Source organism: Mytilus galloprovincialis, chromosome 9 (genome assembly GCF_965363235.1).
Source record: "Mytilus galloprovincialis chromosome 9, xbMytGall1.hap1.1, whole genome shotgun sequence".
Classification (NCBI taxonomy): domain Eukaryota; kingdom Metazoa; phylum Mollusca; class Bivalvia; order Mytilida; family Mytilidae; genus Mytilus; species Mytilus galloprovincialis.
The window spans coordinates 62,093,731-62,109,535 of NC_134846.1; the positions used below are offsets into that span (position 1 = coordinate 62,093,731).

Here is a 15,805-nt window from a genome sequence, read left to right on the forward strand (position 1 = left end):
TAGACAACGATACCACATCTCCATATTTTAACATATCTTGAAACGGATGGTCCATTGAAAGATTTTTTTTTAAAATTTGGATTTTTAAAACTATCAAATGGTTTCTAAATTGAGAAGATTTTTTGAAAACGTGCAATTAGAATAATTCAATTGGCTTGATGTGAAGGCTAGCTAACATGTTTAAAAAATACTGAATAAGTTGTGGTGAGACCATAAATACTCAAGAAGCAACCAAGTGGACAACACCAAGAGATCAATGTAGGATAAAATCTGAATTCACATAGTTTGGGCGAGAGGGATAACTGGTTGCAAGTTTAGTCTTTCATAGATGTTTCGTACTATTTAAATAAAATGCTCCGCAGGCGGCAGCTTGATACGACCGCAAATGCACAGTATTGTCCCGTTTTCAAATTGGTCTACATTAAGGTCCAAAGGGTCAAAAATTAAACTTTGTTAAATTTCAACAAAAAAATGAATATATGGGGTTCTTTGATATGCTAAATCTAACCATGCATTTAGATTTTTGATATTTGGGCCCCGTTATCAAATTGGTCCACACTGAGGTATAAAGGGTCCAAAATTGAACTTTATTTGATTTTTTAAGTTCTTAAACCACATTCAGTCTGTGTCAGAAACCTATGCTGTGTCAACTATTTCATCACAATCCAAATTCAGAGCTGTATCAAGCTTGACTGTTGTGTCCATACTTGTCCCAACTGTTCAGGGTTCGACTTTTGCGGTCGTATCAAGCTGCCGCCTGCGGAGCATTTTATTTCAATAGTACGAAACATCTATGAAAGATATTATGAAGATTTGGACCAACTTGAAAACCGGGCCCATAATAAAAAATCTAAGTACATGGTCAGATTCAGCATATCAACGAACCCTAAGAATTCAATTTTTCGTTAAAATCAAACTAAGGTTAATTTTGACCCTTTGGACCTTTATGTAGACCAATTTGAAAACAGTACCAACAATTAAAAATCTAAATACACAGTTAGATTCAGCATATCAAAGAACCCCAATAATTCAATTTTTGATGAAATCTAATTCAAACAAAGTTTAATTTTGGCCCCTTTCGGCCCCTAATTCCTAAACTTTTGGGACCAAAACCCCTAAAATCCATCCCAACCTTCCTTTGGTGGGTATAAACCTTGTGTTAAAATTTTAATGATTTCTATTTACTTATACTAAAGTTATTATCCGGAAATCATCAGTCTTCGGACGACGCCACCGCCAACGACGACGTGATACCAATATACGACCAAAACGAAAATTTCGAATTTTTGCGGTCGTATAAAAATATGTAGTTCGGTCCTGAATGAGTTTTGACCTTTCATGATGATATTCAGATTATTTGGCTGAATGTCTCTGTTGTGTAGACGTTGTAACGTTTGAACCCTTATTAATTTGTAACTTCCATTACAGTTACATTACATAATTACAATTTATCTATTATATTACATGCTGAAATGCATTTAAAACAGATTAATGTGCGTATTGTTATGCGTTTACTTTTCTACATTGGCTAGAGGTATAGGGGGAGGGTTGAGATCTCACAAACATGTTTAACCCCGCCGCATTTTTGCGCCTGTCCCAAGTCAGGAGCCTCTGGCCTTTGTTAGTCTTGTATTATTTTAATTTTAGTTTTTTGTGTACAATTTGGATATTAGTATGGCGTTCATTATCACTGAACTAGTATATATTTGTTTAGGGGCCAGTTGAAGGACGCCTCCGGGTGCGGGAATTTCTCGCTACATTGAAGACCTGTGACCTTCTGCTGTTGTTTTTTTCTATGGTCGGGTTGTTGTCTCTTTGGCACATTCCCCATTTCCATTCTCAATTTTATTTCGTTGCATTTACCATTACTTTTTCAAGACTTTTTTTTAGAAATTAAGCTAAGAAGAAGAAAGGGGGAGGGTTGTCCAGAAAAAGAAACTATATGAATTAAGTTTTTCAATTCTACACTGAACATTCGATGTGGTTCCTTACTCCATAAAATATTGCAATATGGAGAACACAATTTTAGTATTTCAGTTCTATCAATAATTGTTCTTTTGTCACTTTTAATCAACTTATGATAAATAACATAAAATCTGTAACAATTTAGCACTGTCCATGTTCACATAATAATACTTTTTACAATTTAAATTTTTGACGTATTTGTATCTTTTAAATACTTGTTAAAATCAAACATTATAACAAGAAAGATCTGATCATAATCTCAACATCTTGCAAATAACCATCAAACATTGTTTTTTTTTTAGCAATTACAGTACAATAGATAATGTTAAACACAATAACGGACTAGCATTGTCAGGATCCGTCTCCAGTTCTTGCCTTTCTCCTTTCTACTGTATCATGAGATATCTTCCTCCTATCACTAACTTGTCCTAACATCGCGAAGAAATCAATAAAGGCTGTGGTAATGTTTAAATGCCATCCAAACTCACTAGTACCATAGTCATGTGGGAATGTATGGTGATAATTGTGAAATCCCTCTCCTACAGCACTAAATGCCACACCCCTATTTTGTGCTGGGTTAATGTTTTTATCATAAGGACGATTTCCCCACATGTGTGCAGCACTATTGACTAACCACGTGGCGTTTAATGTCAGTACGTATCGGAGTATACTGGATATAAAGAATGCATTCTGAAAAGATTCTCCCCAGAAGTAATACGGTACTGCTGTAGGTAGTAAGAAACACATAATAAGAACACTCAGTCTGTAATACCTGTGAATGAAAATATAAGAGATGAATGGTAATTTATCACATTTATAAAATGACAATGCAAAAATATGAATTTGCAAAGGAGACAAAAAATAAGTTTTTCAAAGAATTTTTTAGATATTGCATACTTAGTACATCTTGACGTTAGGTTTACTTGGTGTATAAAGACTGCTAACTTTTGGCAAAATCTGTTTTGTGTAGTTGACCGGAAACAACATTTTCTACAATTCAGATTATTTTAAGTTGGATAAAATGTTTTTCATACCCAGACTGAGAGTACACAACCGTTACTGTATTTATGATGATTTGCATAAATAGTTAACCAGTTTATTTTACCTACCACAGCAAAACTGGAAACTAAATACAGAATAGTCTACACTTGTACAGTGTCCCAGTGCGAAGGAAATGTATCCGACTCCGTTATGTAGACCATCTGATATACATAAATCCATCATATTTGCCATATATCTACAGCAATCACCCCTATTAGCTAGTGTCAAAATGTTCTGCCACTTGCACTTTATATTTCCGAACAGAAAACTAGATTGTTAGTCTGTTCATCGTATTAATTCCGGTAAAATGATTTTTTCCTAAAATTATACGTTTATTTTAAATCTTGATATTATAAACGTCCCACTTCATAGTTAATTATTATATTGACCTTTAAACCTAAACACCTAAAAAAAAATAAAGATGTAAAAAAAATAACAGAAACAGCATCTGTTTAATATTTCACTTTGATCATGTTGATATAAAAATATTTAAAAATCAAATGTATATGTTATTGTAATAATATATAAACAAACTGAAGTGAATCTCGAAAAAAATCAAAAAGCAACACTGTAACTTACGAAATTTTAGAATATGCTGTTTTCGTGTTACCTAGTACGGATAGTTGACGCTATAAAACACCTTCAATTTATGTGACTTTGTCAAAGGTTTGAGCATGTAATTCTGAAGAGTATTCATTTGCATACATTTAATGATTAACAGTTACCTATTGTTCATTCTAATGCAGAGTTCGCATTAATAACTAATTCGAATTACTTTAATTCGCATTTGAAACGTTTAACGTCCTAACGTCAATTCTAATTTGAATTAAAATGCGCGTCAAATTCGCTTTGCTGTATATTAGTATACAACAACAAAAATACAGACAAATAACTAAGAATATTAACAACATCAAAAATAAGAACTATATGAAAAACTCCAACAGCAACAGTTTACAACACAAAGTCAATAGTTGTACTTACTTTCGCTGTATCATAACTACTTTGTCAGCGTAGAGATCAGACAGATCTAACTGCTTGCCTTTCCTGGCTACATCCGGGTGTTTTCTGACAAGAAGCCATCCAATATGAGAAAAGAAGAACCCTCGTCTTGCATTATGTGGGTCAGCATCTGTTTCCGAATACTTATGATGAACTCGATGGTCACGAGTCCATTCCAATATGTCATTCTAATAAAACATGTATAGTATTTAAAAATTTATTTTCATATCTTAATACTTTGAAAGAAATGATAATTATTTACAATACTTACTTTTATTTACATAATGGAACGAACCAAATATGAAATAAAAAACTTCCGTCAACTTATTATAAGCCACAAATATAACAGATGGGTTACATTTGACGTAAAATTCGTTTTTATGACCCCTCAACACAGTTGTCGGGCTATATAGTTTTACCTTTGTTTGATTATAGTTTAGCACTGAATGCAGCGTATTTAACAGGATTTTATCATACAGTTAACCTATGGAGCAGGCACTGTTTACCGGGGGGGGGGGGGGGGGGGAGGGGGGGGGGGGTCTTTACCGTCTCAGACCAGGCTAACCTCACTTTTTAGTAGGTTCGTATTGCCTGGGAATAGTATATACCTATGGTCAATATATATGTTCCTGGTATTGCTCAATCTTAAAGTTTCCATGGAAATGTTTATTAACGGCCGTTACAGAACTATTAAACGAAGATTATACAATTAACTTTACAATTTTCAAATATGTATAGTTGCTTGAAGCAAAAACAAGACCAATCACCTTTAAATAACCAATAAACCAGAGGGGGACTTCATGACATTTCGAAGTAAATGTACCTGTCGATTTTTAAACTCAAGTTTAGTAACCATGGGTTTGTCTTTTCGACTTCCGAGTTTGTATTGTCTATTTGGTATCTTCTGCCTCTTTTTTGACAATATTTATAAATAAATAATTAAATTACCTGAAGTGCTGCAGAGTTCATTATTGCAAGCAAGATACGAAAAGGAGTCTTTGCCTTATAAGATCTATGTGACCATAGACGATGTGCCCCAGCTGTTATCCCTACGGCTGTGAATACGTAGTAAAATGTTGCTGAAAATGTAAAAAAAAAGATTGCTTTAAACAAATAGGTCTGATAAGCAACATCATTAATTTCTATTGTTATATAATTCGGTAAACATTGAGTGCGATATTCGAGATTACCATGCTTTTTTAAAATAGGAGGACACCGCACACATTTAAATTTACGCTTCAGGCCAAAATGTGCGCATTGTAAACACTTTTTAGTTGTACATCATAATAACAAACATTTTATTCTCAAATATTACACTAAACGTCTTAATATAGTTAGCTAAAACTATATAATAACAAGTGAAAGCAAGTTTTACCGTTTTTTTTTAAATTATTATAAAAACTACTTAAATGCATTGTTGTATGTTAACTGTGAGAGCTGGAACAGTAATTGTTAAATCCAAAACAAGGCCGACTTATTTTGGACCGGGGTATACAAAGCTAGGTATTTCGGAATCAAAATGTCACCGATGCTTCCTCCCCCTAGAAAAGCAGAAGTATATAGAAAACTCTTTAGGGGGCACCCAATTAAAACAATTGGACAGGGATCCCTTGACGTTGCCCAACAATCAGGTATGGTTACCCATAGCAAAGAATTTTGCTACAAAAATGCATTTAAAATATTTGGTTATATAAGTAACATTTAAATCAAGCATGATTGATTTAAGTTCCAATATAAAAGCCGTTTTTACGACAATACATGTATTATCGTTGCAAAATTTACACTGTACACATTTCTTTAATTCTAGATATAAATTATCGTTTGATGGCATCTAGTGCAAATACTTATTTATACAGTCAGGATTCTACTTCGTCAAAATTATCTCCCCATTACGCCAGTTCATTTTTACAATCGTAACCAGATGCTCCGCAGGGCGCAGCTTTATACGACCACAGAGGTTGAACCCTGAACAGTTGGGGCAAGTATGGACACAACATTCAAGCTGGATTCAGCTCTAAATTTGGATTGTGATTAAATAGTTGACACAGTATAGGTTTCTGACACAGAGTGAATGTGGTCTAATGAACTTAAAATATTTTTTTTGCCTTTGAGCAATTCACTTTGCTGTTGAATATTAATCCTCTTAAAAAAATATTTGAAGAAATTTTCTTTTTATTTATGAAATCTGAAATGAGAAAAATTTAACCTCCCCCCCCATTTTTTTTTCACATCCTCCTTTCCCTTTTTCCAAAACTGATCTCAATTCAAATTTCTAATGGAGTTTGCAACAATAACTACTCATTTAAATACATCATAAAATATAAAAATGTAAAATAAAGTGCTTGTTATCACTGAATAGTAAAGATTGTTTTAATTTATCAGTTGGTAGTAAAAGTGAATATACATTGTATATTGTATAAAACAATGATTTAAGTGCCCAAGAATTCAATTTTTGTTAAAATCAAACTTAGTTTAATTTTGGACCCTTTGGACTTTAATGTAGACCAATTTGAAAACGGGACCAAAAATTAAGAATCTACATACACAGTTAGATTTGGCATATCAAAGAACCCCACTTGTTCAATTTTTGATGAAATCAAACAAAGTTTAATTTTGAACCCCGATTTAGACCAACTTGAAAACTGGGCCAATGATCAAATATCTAAGTACATTTTTAGATTCAGCATATCAAAGAACCCCAAGGATTCAATTTTTGTTAAAATCAAACTAAGTTTAATTTTGGACCCTTTGGACTTTAATGTAGACCAATTTGAAAACGGGACCAAAAATTAAGAATCTACATACACAGTTAGATTCGGCATATCAAAGAACCTCAATTATTCAATTTTTGATGAAATCAAACAAAGTTCAATTTTGGACCCTTTGGGCCCCTTATTCCTAAACTGCTGGGACAAAAACTCCCAAAATCAAACCCAACCTTCCTTTTATGGTCATAAACCTTGTGTTTAAATTTAAAAGATTTCAATTTACTTATACTAAAGTTATGGTGTGAAAACCAAGAAAAATGCTTATTTGGGCCCCTTTTTGGCCCCTAATTCCTAAACTGTTGGGACCTCAACTCCCAAAATAAATCCCAACATTCCTTTTGTGGTCATAAACCATGTGTTTAAATTTCATTGATTTCTATTTACTTATACTAAGTTATTGTGCGAAAACCAAGAATAATGCTTATTTTGGCCCTTTTTGGCCCGTAATTCCTAAACTGTTGGAACCAAAACTTCCAAAATCAATCCCAATCTTCCTTTTGTGGTCATAAACCTTGTGTCAAAATTTCATAGATTTCTATTTACTTATACTAATGTTAAAGTGCGAAAACCAAGAAAATGCTTATTTGGGCCCTTTTTGACCCAAAATTCCTAAAATGTTGGGACCAAAACTCCCAAAATCAATCCCAACCTTCCTTTTGTGGTCATAAACCTTGTGTTAAAATTTCATAGATTTCTATTTGCTTTTACTAAAGTTAGAGTGTGAAAACTAAAAGTATTCGGACGACGACGACGACGACGACGACGCCAACGTGATACCAATATACGACCAAATTTTTTTCAATTTTTGCGGTCGTATAAAAATGGAAGCCATTGTAGAGATGACGCGCTGCCAATTTTGCTCTTGAAAACCGATAAATTTGTCCGCATAGCACCATTACGTGGGGAAGAATGGGTATGGTGTTATAAATGAGAACGGAGAACTATTTCGGGATTATTGTCAGACTAACAACATTGTAATTTGCTCCAGCATATTCCAACATAAAGATATTCATAAATATACATGGACGTCACCAGACGGAAACATCAAGAATCAGATTGATCACATCACGATTGACAAAAGGTTTAGAGGATCTATGGAAGATGTACGGTCATATAGAGGTGCTGATGTTGGTAGTGACCATGAACTACTTATATCCAGAGTTAAGCTTAAACTTTGTAGACAGAGAGTAAATCAGGGACAGAAGAAAAGATATGACACAGATAAGCTAAAGATACCAAAAGTTGCACAAGAGTTCAAACTTGAGTTAAGGAACAGATTCCAGGTATTGGGAGAAACAGAAGGCATAGAAGAACAGTGGATAGATATTAAACAAGCAATATGTGAGGTTGGTGAGCAAACATTGGGATTTAAAGACAGAAAACAACCAGAATGGATTACTACCAACAGTATCCACAAAATACAAGAACGTAAACAGATAAAACAAAAAATTAATGCTACAAGATCACAAAGACAGAAAGAAAAGCTTGAGAAAGATTATAAGGATAAGAACAAGGAGGTAAAATTTAGTACCAGAGATGATAAGAGAAAATATATTGATAATATTGCAAAAAGTGCAGAAGAGGCAGCAAATAGAGGAGAGCAGAACAAGCTATATATGCTGAGTAAGAAAATTTCCAACAGCAGCATGAGAGGGAACAGACCTGTAAAGTCAAAAGAGGGACATGTTATAACCAGCGAGAAGGAACAGTTAGAGAGATGGAAAGAACACTTTGAAGAGATTTTAAATGTGAAAGATCCACCAGTACTAGCCGATATTCATCCTTCAGATGTTGTCGATATGAATATTGAACCACCAACCATAGAAGAGATAATAAAGAGCATAAAGGCACTCAGTAATGGTAAGGCTCCAGGTATTGACAACATACAAGCTGAACTATTGAAAACTGATGTAGGCACAATAGCAAAAGTCTTTTGCCATTTATTTACCAAAATTTGGAACAGGGAAGAAATACCAACAGACTGGCAAAAGGGAATTATAATCAAACTCTCAAAAAAAGGAAATTTAGAAGAGTGTGAAAACTGGAGAGGAATAACCTTACTATCTGTACCTGGGAAGGTCCTCTGCAGAATCATCATCAACAGAATTAAAGATGCTATTGACAACATACTACGTAAAGAACAAGCTGGGTTCCGAAGAGGTCGAGGCTGTATCAACCAAATATTCATCCTTAGAAATATTATAGAACAATGCATTGAATGGAACAGCCCCCTATTTATCAACTTCATCGACTTCAGAAGAGCATTTGACACTATCCATCGAGAAACCTTAAAAAAGATCATGGCAAACTATGAAATCCCAGGTAAAATAATCAGGATGGTACAAGCATTTTATGATAACTTCTGTTGTGTAGTAGAACATGAGGGTAAACATTCGGAATGGTTCCACATTAAATCAGGAGTCAGACAAGGTTGTGTAATGTCTGGATTCCTTTTCTTACTGGTTATAGATTGGACAATGAAGCAAACAACACAGAAAAAGCGTGGTATCAACTGGGGAAGATTACAGGTATTAGAAGATCTTGATTTTGCAGATGATATTGCTCTCCTATCAGCAACAAGAACACAGCTGCAAGCTAAAACAGATGATATACAAAAGATAGCTCAAACAACTGGCTTAGAAATAAACAAGAAAAAGAGTAAAATAATGTGTGTAAAGGCAAACAACATCCAGCCTATTACATTGAACAACGAAGAAATAGAGATAGTAGACAGCTTCACATACCTTGGATCGGTCATAGATACCAACGACAATGCAACAGCCGACATAAGGAATAGAATTAAAAAAGCAAGAGCAGCATACTATAAGCTAAGAAAAATATGGACATCAAACCAATACAGTAGAAACACCAAAATGAAAATTTATAAAAGCAATGTTATATTAGTGTTGCTATATGGGGCAGAATGTTGGAAGATAAGCAAGAGAGATGGAGATAGACTTAACACCTTCAACACCAGGAACTTGCGTAGAATCTTTAAGATATTTTGGCCAACTACGATATCCAACACAGAACTGCTACAAAAAGCCAACATGTGCAGCATAACCAACACCATTAAGATCAGGAGATGGAGTTGGATAGGTCACATCCTGAGGATGGACCCATGGAATGATTGTAGAATCGCCTTGACATGGACACCACCAGGAAAGAGAAATGTAGGAAGACCAAAAGAAACTTGGAGACGAATGGTAGATAAGGAAAGAACAGAGTTTGGATGGAGAACATGGGGAGAAGCACAACAAGCAGCAGCAGACAGACTCAGATGGAAGGCTTCCATTCGCGCCCTATGCGACACATGGCGCTAATGGGAGTTGTAAGTTGTAAGTTGTAAGCACCATTACGATCCTTATATGTAAGTTGTATTTTAAAAGACAAATGTATCTACTAGCTATATATATATATAGCTAATGAGCATCAGTTAATGATCGTGTTTGCATTGATTCAACTTAAAACCTTTGTCTAATCGGTTGTCAGGTGGAATTTTTGAAAATTCATAAACATTTAAAAAAATTCTAATTAAATATTTCGTGGAAGGGCAAACTAGATTTTTTTAGTAGTTGAAGACTATAAACCTTTAGTTATCACACACAAAAAAAAATATTTTTTTTCGAAGATATGCATTTTCATCATCCAACTTGAAAGACTGTCGTCAAGTACTTTTAGTAAAAAAATAGCTATTCGAACACACCTACTTTTTTTGATTCATTAGATAGGTATTTCACTTGACCCATATATTTCATCTTTTAGTACTGTGATTTGTGTATGTCATAAAGTCAACCTGTAGGTTTGATATATAAAAATGATAGAATCTGAAGCGAGATGATGTATCAAACATTCTTGCTTTGTACGTTTTCTAGACAAAATATTCAACTCAAACACGCCCTAACATAAAAGGTGCACTCGATTTTCTCTTTTCGATACAATTATTACCCATTTTTTTAGAATTTTTTCTTGAGTCACATAATGGAAGGGCAGACACGAAAATTACTGAACTATTAGATTGATATGTTCTCCGTCCGTGGTAATTTTTTTAAAAAAAATCGAAGGTTATGCATTTACTACATCCAACTTGATAGATACCCATGTCGTCGACTTGATATCTAATTGTTCTGCTTAACTATGTAATAGATAAATTGAAACCTTATGCAAATGGTGTTTTTATAATAGAACACTTCGTAATTGAGAAGAAAATTGTCATTTTATTTGTTTCTATTAACTTTTAATTTTTTTGTAACTATAGTAAACATTACAGTAAGCATTTATCGCCTTCTCTAACAAAGAGCTTCGATTTTTTTGTTCTATTTCAACCGGGTTTCCGCCTGTATAGTTATACAATTTCAGAGTCAAATCAGTGTTATAGTCACATGACCTCGAATATATACCCATGACCTTGAAATACTGTAAAAATTTAAAAGTATGTATAGACTACAAATTTCGGAATTTCCGTCCGCATATTGCAATTTTTCTTGGTGTTTTAAATGATAAAGTTAGCAAAAAAAACAAAAATATGCTATACTTACTCCATAGCCATGTTAAAGGATGAGACCAAGGTATTCTAATCAAACCATACAAAGCTGCTAGATGAATTCCAAGTTGAATAAATACATTTTGCCAAACTATCTTTAATGGTAGTTGTTTTTGTTGATAGTTCTCTTCCGTTATAACTGGCGATACTTGATCTAAACCTAGACCGTCTCCATCATCTGAGCCGGGAATCACGTCTGTTATGGGATTTCTAGGTGCCATTCCTGATAAAACAACCATATTTTACATATATATATATTGTAAATGCCGGAGGTGTACACACTTTTCCAATATATAGTATACAGACTAGATGTCGTCGCAATATTATGAAGACTGGGTCACCGGTGTCAACTCAAAAGTAAATCATTTTTTTCCGTCCGTCATATATTTAAGTCTTTGAAACTTTTTTTTCCATGCAGAGAGAGAGTAAACATTCCTCCCGCAAGATATTACCAATCTGTTGACGGTGATAACTGGCATTTTCGAATTTCAATTTGACTCTAAAGTTAAATTATTACTCCCAGTTACAAAAGGAAACGTGCCTTATTTCATTCATGTTATTCATACGACTTCATTTTTTGGCATGTAAGACTCAATTTTCATACAAACGTACAGATGTGCAGTAAAGGGGGAACTTGTTGTTTTATCAAAAACAAACTTTTACATTCTTTAATATACATGAAAAAGACAATATGTAAAATCTTGAAATGTATTTGTAAAATCCGTGTCACCACGAGTTTCAACATGAGATTAGTCTTGGTTTTTTAAAAGAAATGACCGGAGCCAGGGATCTGACCGAAGAAAGTCTAAACCCAATCCGTCATATCAATCTTGGGGTAGGGTGAATAGTGACCTGTAGTTGTTCACATCCTTATTATAGCCATTGGTGGATAGCGGTTTCATTAACAATGGCACCACATCTTATTTTGCAAATGATACATGAGAACATTGTCCTTCTTTCATGTATGATCCGGAGAAAGAAAATACATTATTATACCAATAATGCCTTTAGTTTGTGGTTGCCAATTATTATTAGTCGATAGTCGAATTTTGGTAATGTTGACTTTTTTGTAGAAACTTTTTGTGGATAATTTTCGCAGTGTTATCTATCTGTATCTTCTTTCTATTATAGAGTTTAAGATTATAACAAAAAACGCAAAATGCGTGACTTAATGATACGAAAGCATTATTTGAGTGATATGTTTAGGAAACAGCAACTATGTGACCTTACGGTTTGAAACGAATAAAATTCGCTTTGAAGTTTCTACTCTACTTGACAAAATGTGAAGCTATTTAAACGAAAAAACAAACATAATACATATTAATTGCTCTACGGAATACGAGTAAGAATATATTGTTTTAATTTAGGGGTCTTGATTGACAGCATGACATTTACATTCAGACAAATATTGAAATGAAGTATACAAATTTCATAGATACTTATATGCTTCTTTTTCATTTAAATCACAACCAATTTATTCAAGACAAGAACCATAAAATCATACACAATTTGTCTTACATCTATCGTCACAGTACACATTGGTCCGAGTGCCCCAAATAGCACTCGTTTAGCAAAAAAATACTGTGGAAATTTTACAAGTTTTCTATTTAAAATCTTGAAACAGCCATGCTACAAATGAATAGTAAGCATGGACAATTATTGTCGAATTGTTCAAGCAGGGATGCATTCGAATACTCCTAAATACAGAAACATAGATTTTGGAGGTCGGTTCAAACACAATTTTCTATGGATTCAAAATGAAATGGTGGAACTAAATAATAAATAAGGATACACCTAAACTATAAACACAGAATCAAACTTTTGTCCGTAGAAACGTGTAGGTAAGAAAATTGTAATAATAAGTGGAATTTGGATACCCCCACGTGAGACGTTGATATTATAACTCCACAAGTATTCGAGTACGGACAGATTTTCGTGAACAAATAATTTTGCCTCATTTGAGAGATCTGAATCTCTTTCAAAAATACATCTCTGTTATTGTATTCTTCAAAGCTTTAACTTTTTTGTTCTTTCCATCAGTCACGCATATGTATGTCGAGATTTCCAGTAAAAAAAGTCCATTATTATATATCCAGGAGTATTGTCAATGTTAGATAGACTAGTGTAGAGTGTAAGTGTGTGTGTTGCAGGTAATCGAACAACCAATTATATATATATATATATTTATTTATCGACCCCTTTACTTAATTCTACATTACAATTATTTTTTTTTCCTGTATATATTTTCAGTTATAGAATATTGGTATACGTTAGCACCTCTTGCTTCACGCGCTAGGTGCATGTTCGTTGAACGTCTCATATACTCGGAGATACGATTTAAAAATATAATATGTGTGAACAGACGAGGATAGATATTTGTATGCAATTGTTAGGTTAAACTATAATTAGGCATATTTATTATTGTGTATGATGTTATGTGAAGGATTTGTGAATAATATTTGCTCTGTGAAAATACAAGTTCAATTTACATAACATTATGATCTCTCCCCTGGGAACCTAATTTGGAAATAAAAATCTAAACTGCATTGTATAATATATATTTATGAAAACTGTATTAAGTAGGCATTAATATATAGCCGACTATGCGGTATGAGCTTTGCTCATTGTTGAAGGCCGTACGGTGACCTATAGTTGTTAATGTCTGTGTCATTTTGGTCTTTTGTGGATAGTTGTCTCATTGGCAATCATACCACATCTTCTTTTTTATAATAATATATTCTCTGTTGTGTCCATAGGATACCTGTCTAGTCAGCTTAAATTCATATCAACCTTGTCCTACACATGTGGTAACAAGTTGGGTATTTAAAAAGGGAATTCGAAAATCATTCATTCATGAATCATGCACCACATTCATGGTATTAAATGTAGCACCATGACAATAGTGGTGATATATTAGATTTCTTGAATACATGTGACGTGATTTTTCGTCTCAAAACATCATTTAACAGTTGAAAATTTATTATCATACTTATCATATCGCTTCTTTTTCTCCTCTGTCAATAAACATACAGTACACATAGATGAGGAAGCTGCGCATCATTGCTAATTAACTATGTAGAGTACGCAACATCCCTTCAGTAATAACATTAAAGGAAAAATGTAATTATACTCACGGTATATAAGGGAAAGCTAGAGGTTTAAGACCTTCCTCAGACTAGATTCAACGAATTTAATGTTTTAATTCAATTATGAGCTGATGGCGTGATATATACCCACGTGTTTTGTTATTTATAATCAGCTGATATTTTTTATGTTGTCGTCCAATAGAAATACAGCTCTATTTATAGAAAGGAAAACCATATTTTCAAGGTCAATTTTGTTTATAGTTGAGTAAGAACGACCTTTCTTTGAACTTTGTTCGATCGCCATCCTGTCACACTGCAATGATTCATTTTAATGCAACGTATTTTTATTTTGGTGAGTGTTTTTACGTCAGTTATCAAGTGTAAAATGTAATCAACAAGACGCACGACCAGTCCATTTTATGTCATAATATTACATCAGGTTATATTTATGAGGGGGAGGACAGGGGTAAGGGAGACAGGGAGAAAGGGGGTTGGAGAAAGGAGAAAGGGGGTAGGAGAAAGGAGAGGAAGGCTGGGAGAAAGGAGAAAAAATAAAATATCTCTCCTTTAAAAATTTTTCTAATATTTCAAGAAAAAATATCTCAAAAGGAGATGTTTTATTCTAATGGGAGAAAGGGAGAACGGGGGTAGGAGAAAGGAGAAGAGGGGTGGGAGAAGGGAGAAGGGTACCCCCTGTCGTCCCCCTCATTTATCAAGGAACATGAGGAATTGTATATGTAAATCGTATTTATTAAAGTTCAACAATCAAATTGATAATAAATTTATGGACAACTATTATAAATTATAAATAGAAATATGCGAGCGAGCTCAACGGAATGCCATCGTACAGTTACATATTAGGGAGCTACCATTTGATTTTTATGGGGGGGGGGGGGGGGGGGGCGGGGAGGGGCTAGGATGAAAATTTTGTCCTGCATTTTTTTTTAGTTGTAATCTCTGTCCTGCCTTCTTATTTTTCACTCTATTCGGTCCTGCCTTTTTTTTTAAAATATCCTGACTTTTTTTACCTAAATTGTCATCCTGCCCTTTTTTTTTTTGCAAAGTGTCTCATCCTGCCTTTTGTTTTTTACTCAAAACTCCTGTCCTGCCTATTTTTTTCAAATTTCATCCTAGCCCCCCCCCCCCCCCCCCCCCCCTCATAAAAATCAAATGGTAGCGAACGACGACCACTTAAATTAATTTAAAAAAGGGGGCTGTTCTAAAAAATGATAAATAATTATGATCCTTATAATAATTTGATGAAAAAAAATGTGCGGTCAAGTAAAAGACAAAAACATATTCTAAATTCAGAATTTCCCCGGACCATATACATAAATATAGTGTTAAATTTTGAAGAAAAAAAACCAATTTGATTGAAGACATTGAATGATAGCGTCAGTCCA

The 15,805-nt window shown here is 33.8% G+C and overlaps 2 protein-coding genes across 6 annotated transcripts in view; one reads left to right on the forward strand and one right to left on the reverse strand.

Moving 5' to 3' along the window:
* Positions 1-2,049: 2,049 nt before the first annotated feature.
* LOC143045547 (stearoyl-CoA desaturase 5-like) lies at positions 2,050-14,555 on the reverse strand. Of its 3 annotated transcripts, none has more exons than XM_076218129.1 (5): positions 14,451-14,555; positions 11,312-11,539; positions 4,954-5,084; positions 3,988-4,193; positions 2,050-2,737 (listed from the first exon to the last, which is right to left on the reverse strand). In XM_076218129.1, the coding sequence occupies exons 2-5, from the start codon at positions 11,535-11,537 to the stop codon at positions 2,317-2,319; spliced, it is 984 nt and encodes a 327-aa protein (XP_076074244.1). In that variant the 5' UTR covers positions 11,538-11,539; positions 14,451-14,555; the 3' UTR covers positions 2,050-2,316. The 3 variants fall into 3 exon arrangements, with proteins under 3 accessions (XP_076074244.1, XP_076074243.1, XP_076074242.1); XM_076218128.1 differs by lacking the exon at positions 14,451-14,555 and adding an exon at positions 14,306-14,450; XM_076218127.1 differs by lacking the exon at positions 14,451-14,555 and adding an exon at positions 14,107-14,182.
* Positions 14,556-14,629: 74 nt separating this feature from the next.
* Positions 14,630-15,805, forward strand: part of LOC143045544 (spermine oxidase-like) — a 41,544-nt gene continuing 40,368 nt past the window's right edge. For all 3 annotated transcript variants that reach the window (XM_076218124.1, XM_076218122.1, XM_076218123.1), the window contains exon 1: positions 14,630-14,754. The gene's annotated coding sequence lies outside the window, so the exon portion shown is untranslated. The remainder of the gene's footprint in view (positions 14,755-15,805) is intronic.

Bases quoted from the DNA above. Each gene is read 5' to 3' on its own strand.
- LOC143045547 (XM_076218127.1), bottom strand. From the start codon at position 14,167: ATGAATGATTTTCGAATTCCCTTTTTAAATACCCAACTTGTTACCACA. The intron at 11,540-14,106 runs GTTGATATGAAT...TTGTTTTATCAG, and splicing joins TACCACATGTGTAGGACAAG to GAATGGCACCTAGAAATCCC. The intron at 5,085-11,311 runs GTAAGTATAGCA...TTACATTTTCAG, and splicing joins TCCTTTAACATGGCTATGGA to CAACATTTTACTACGTATTC.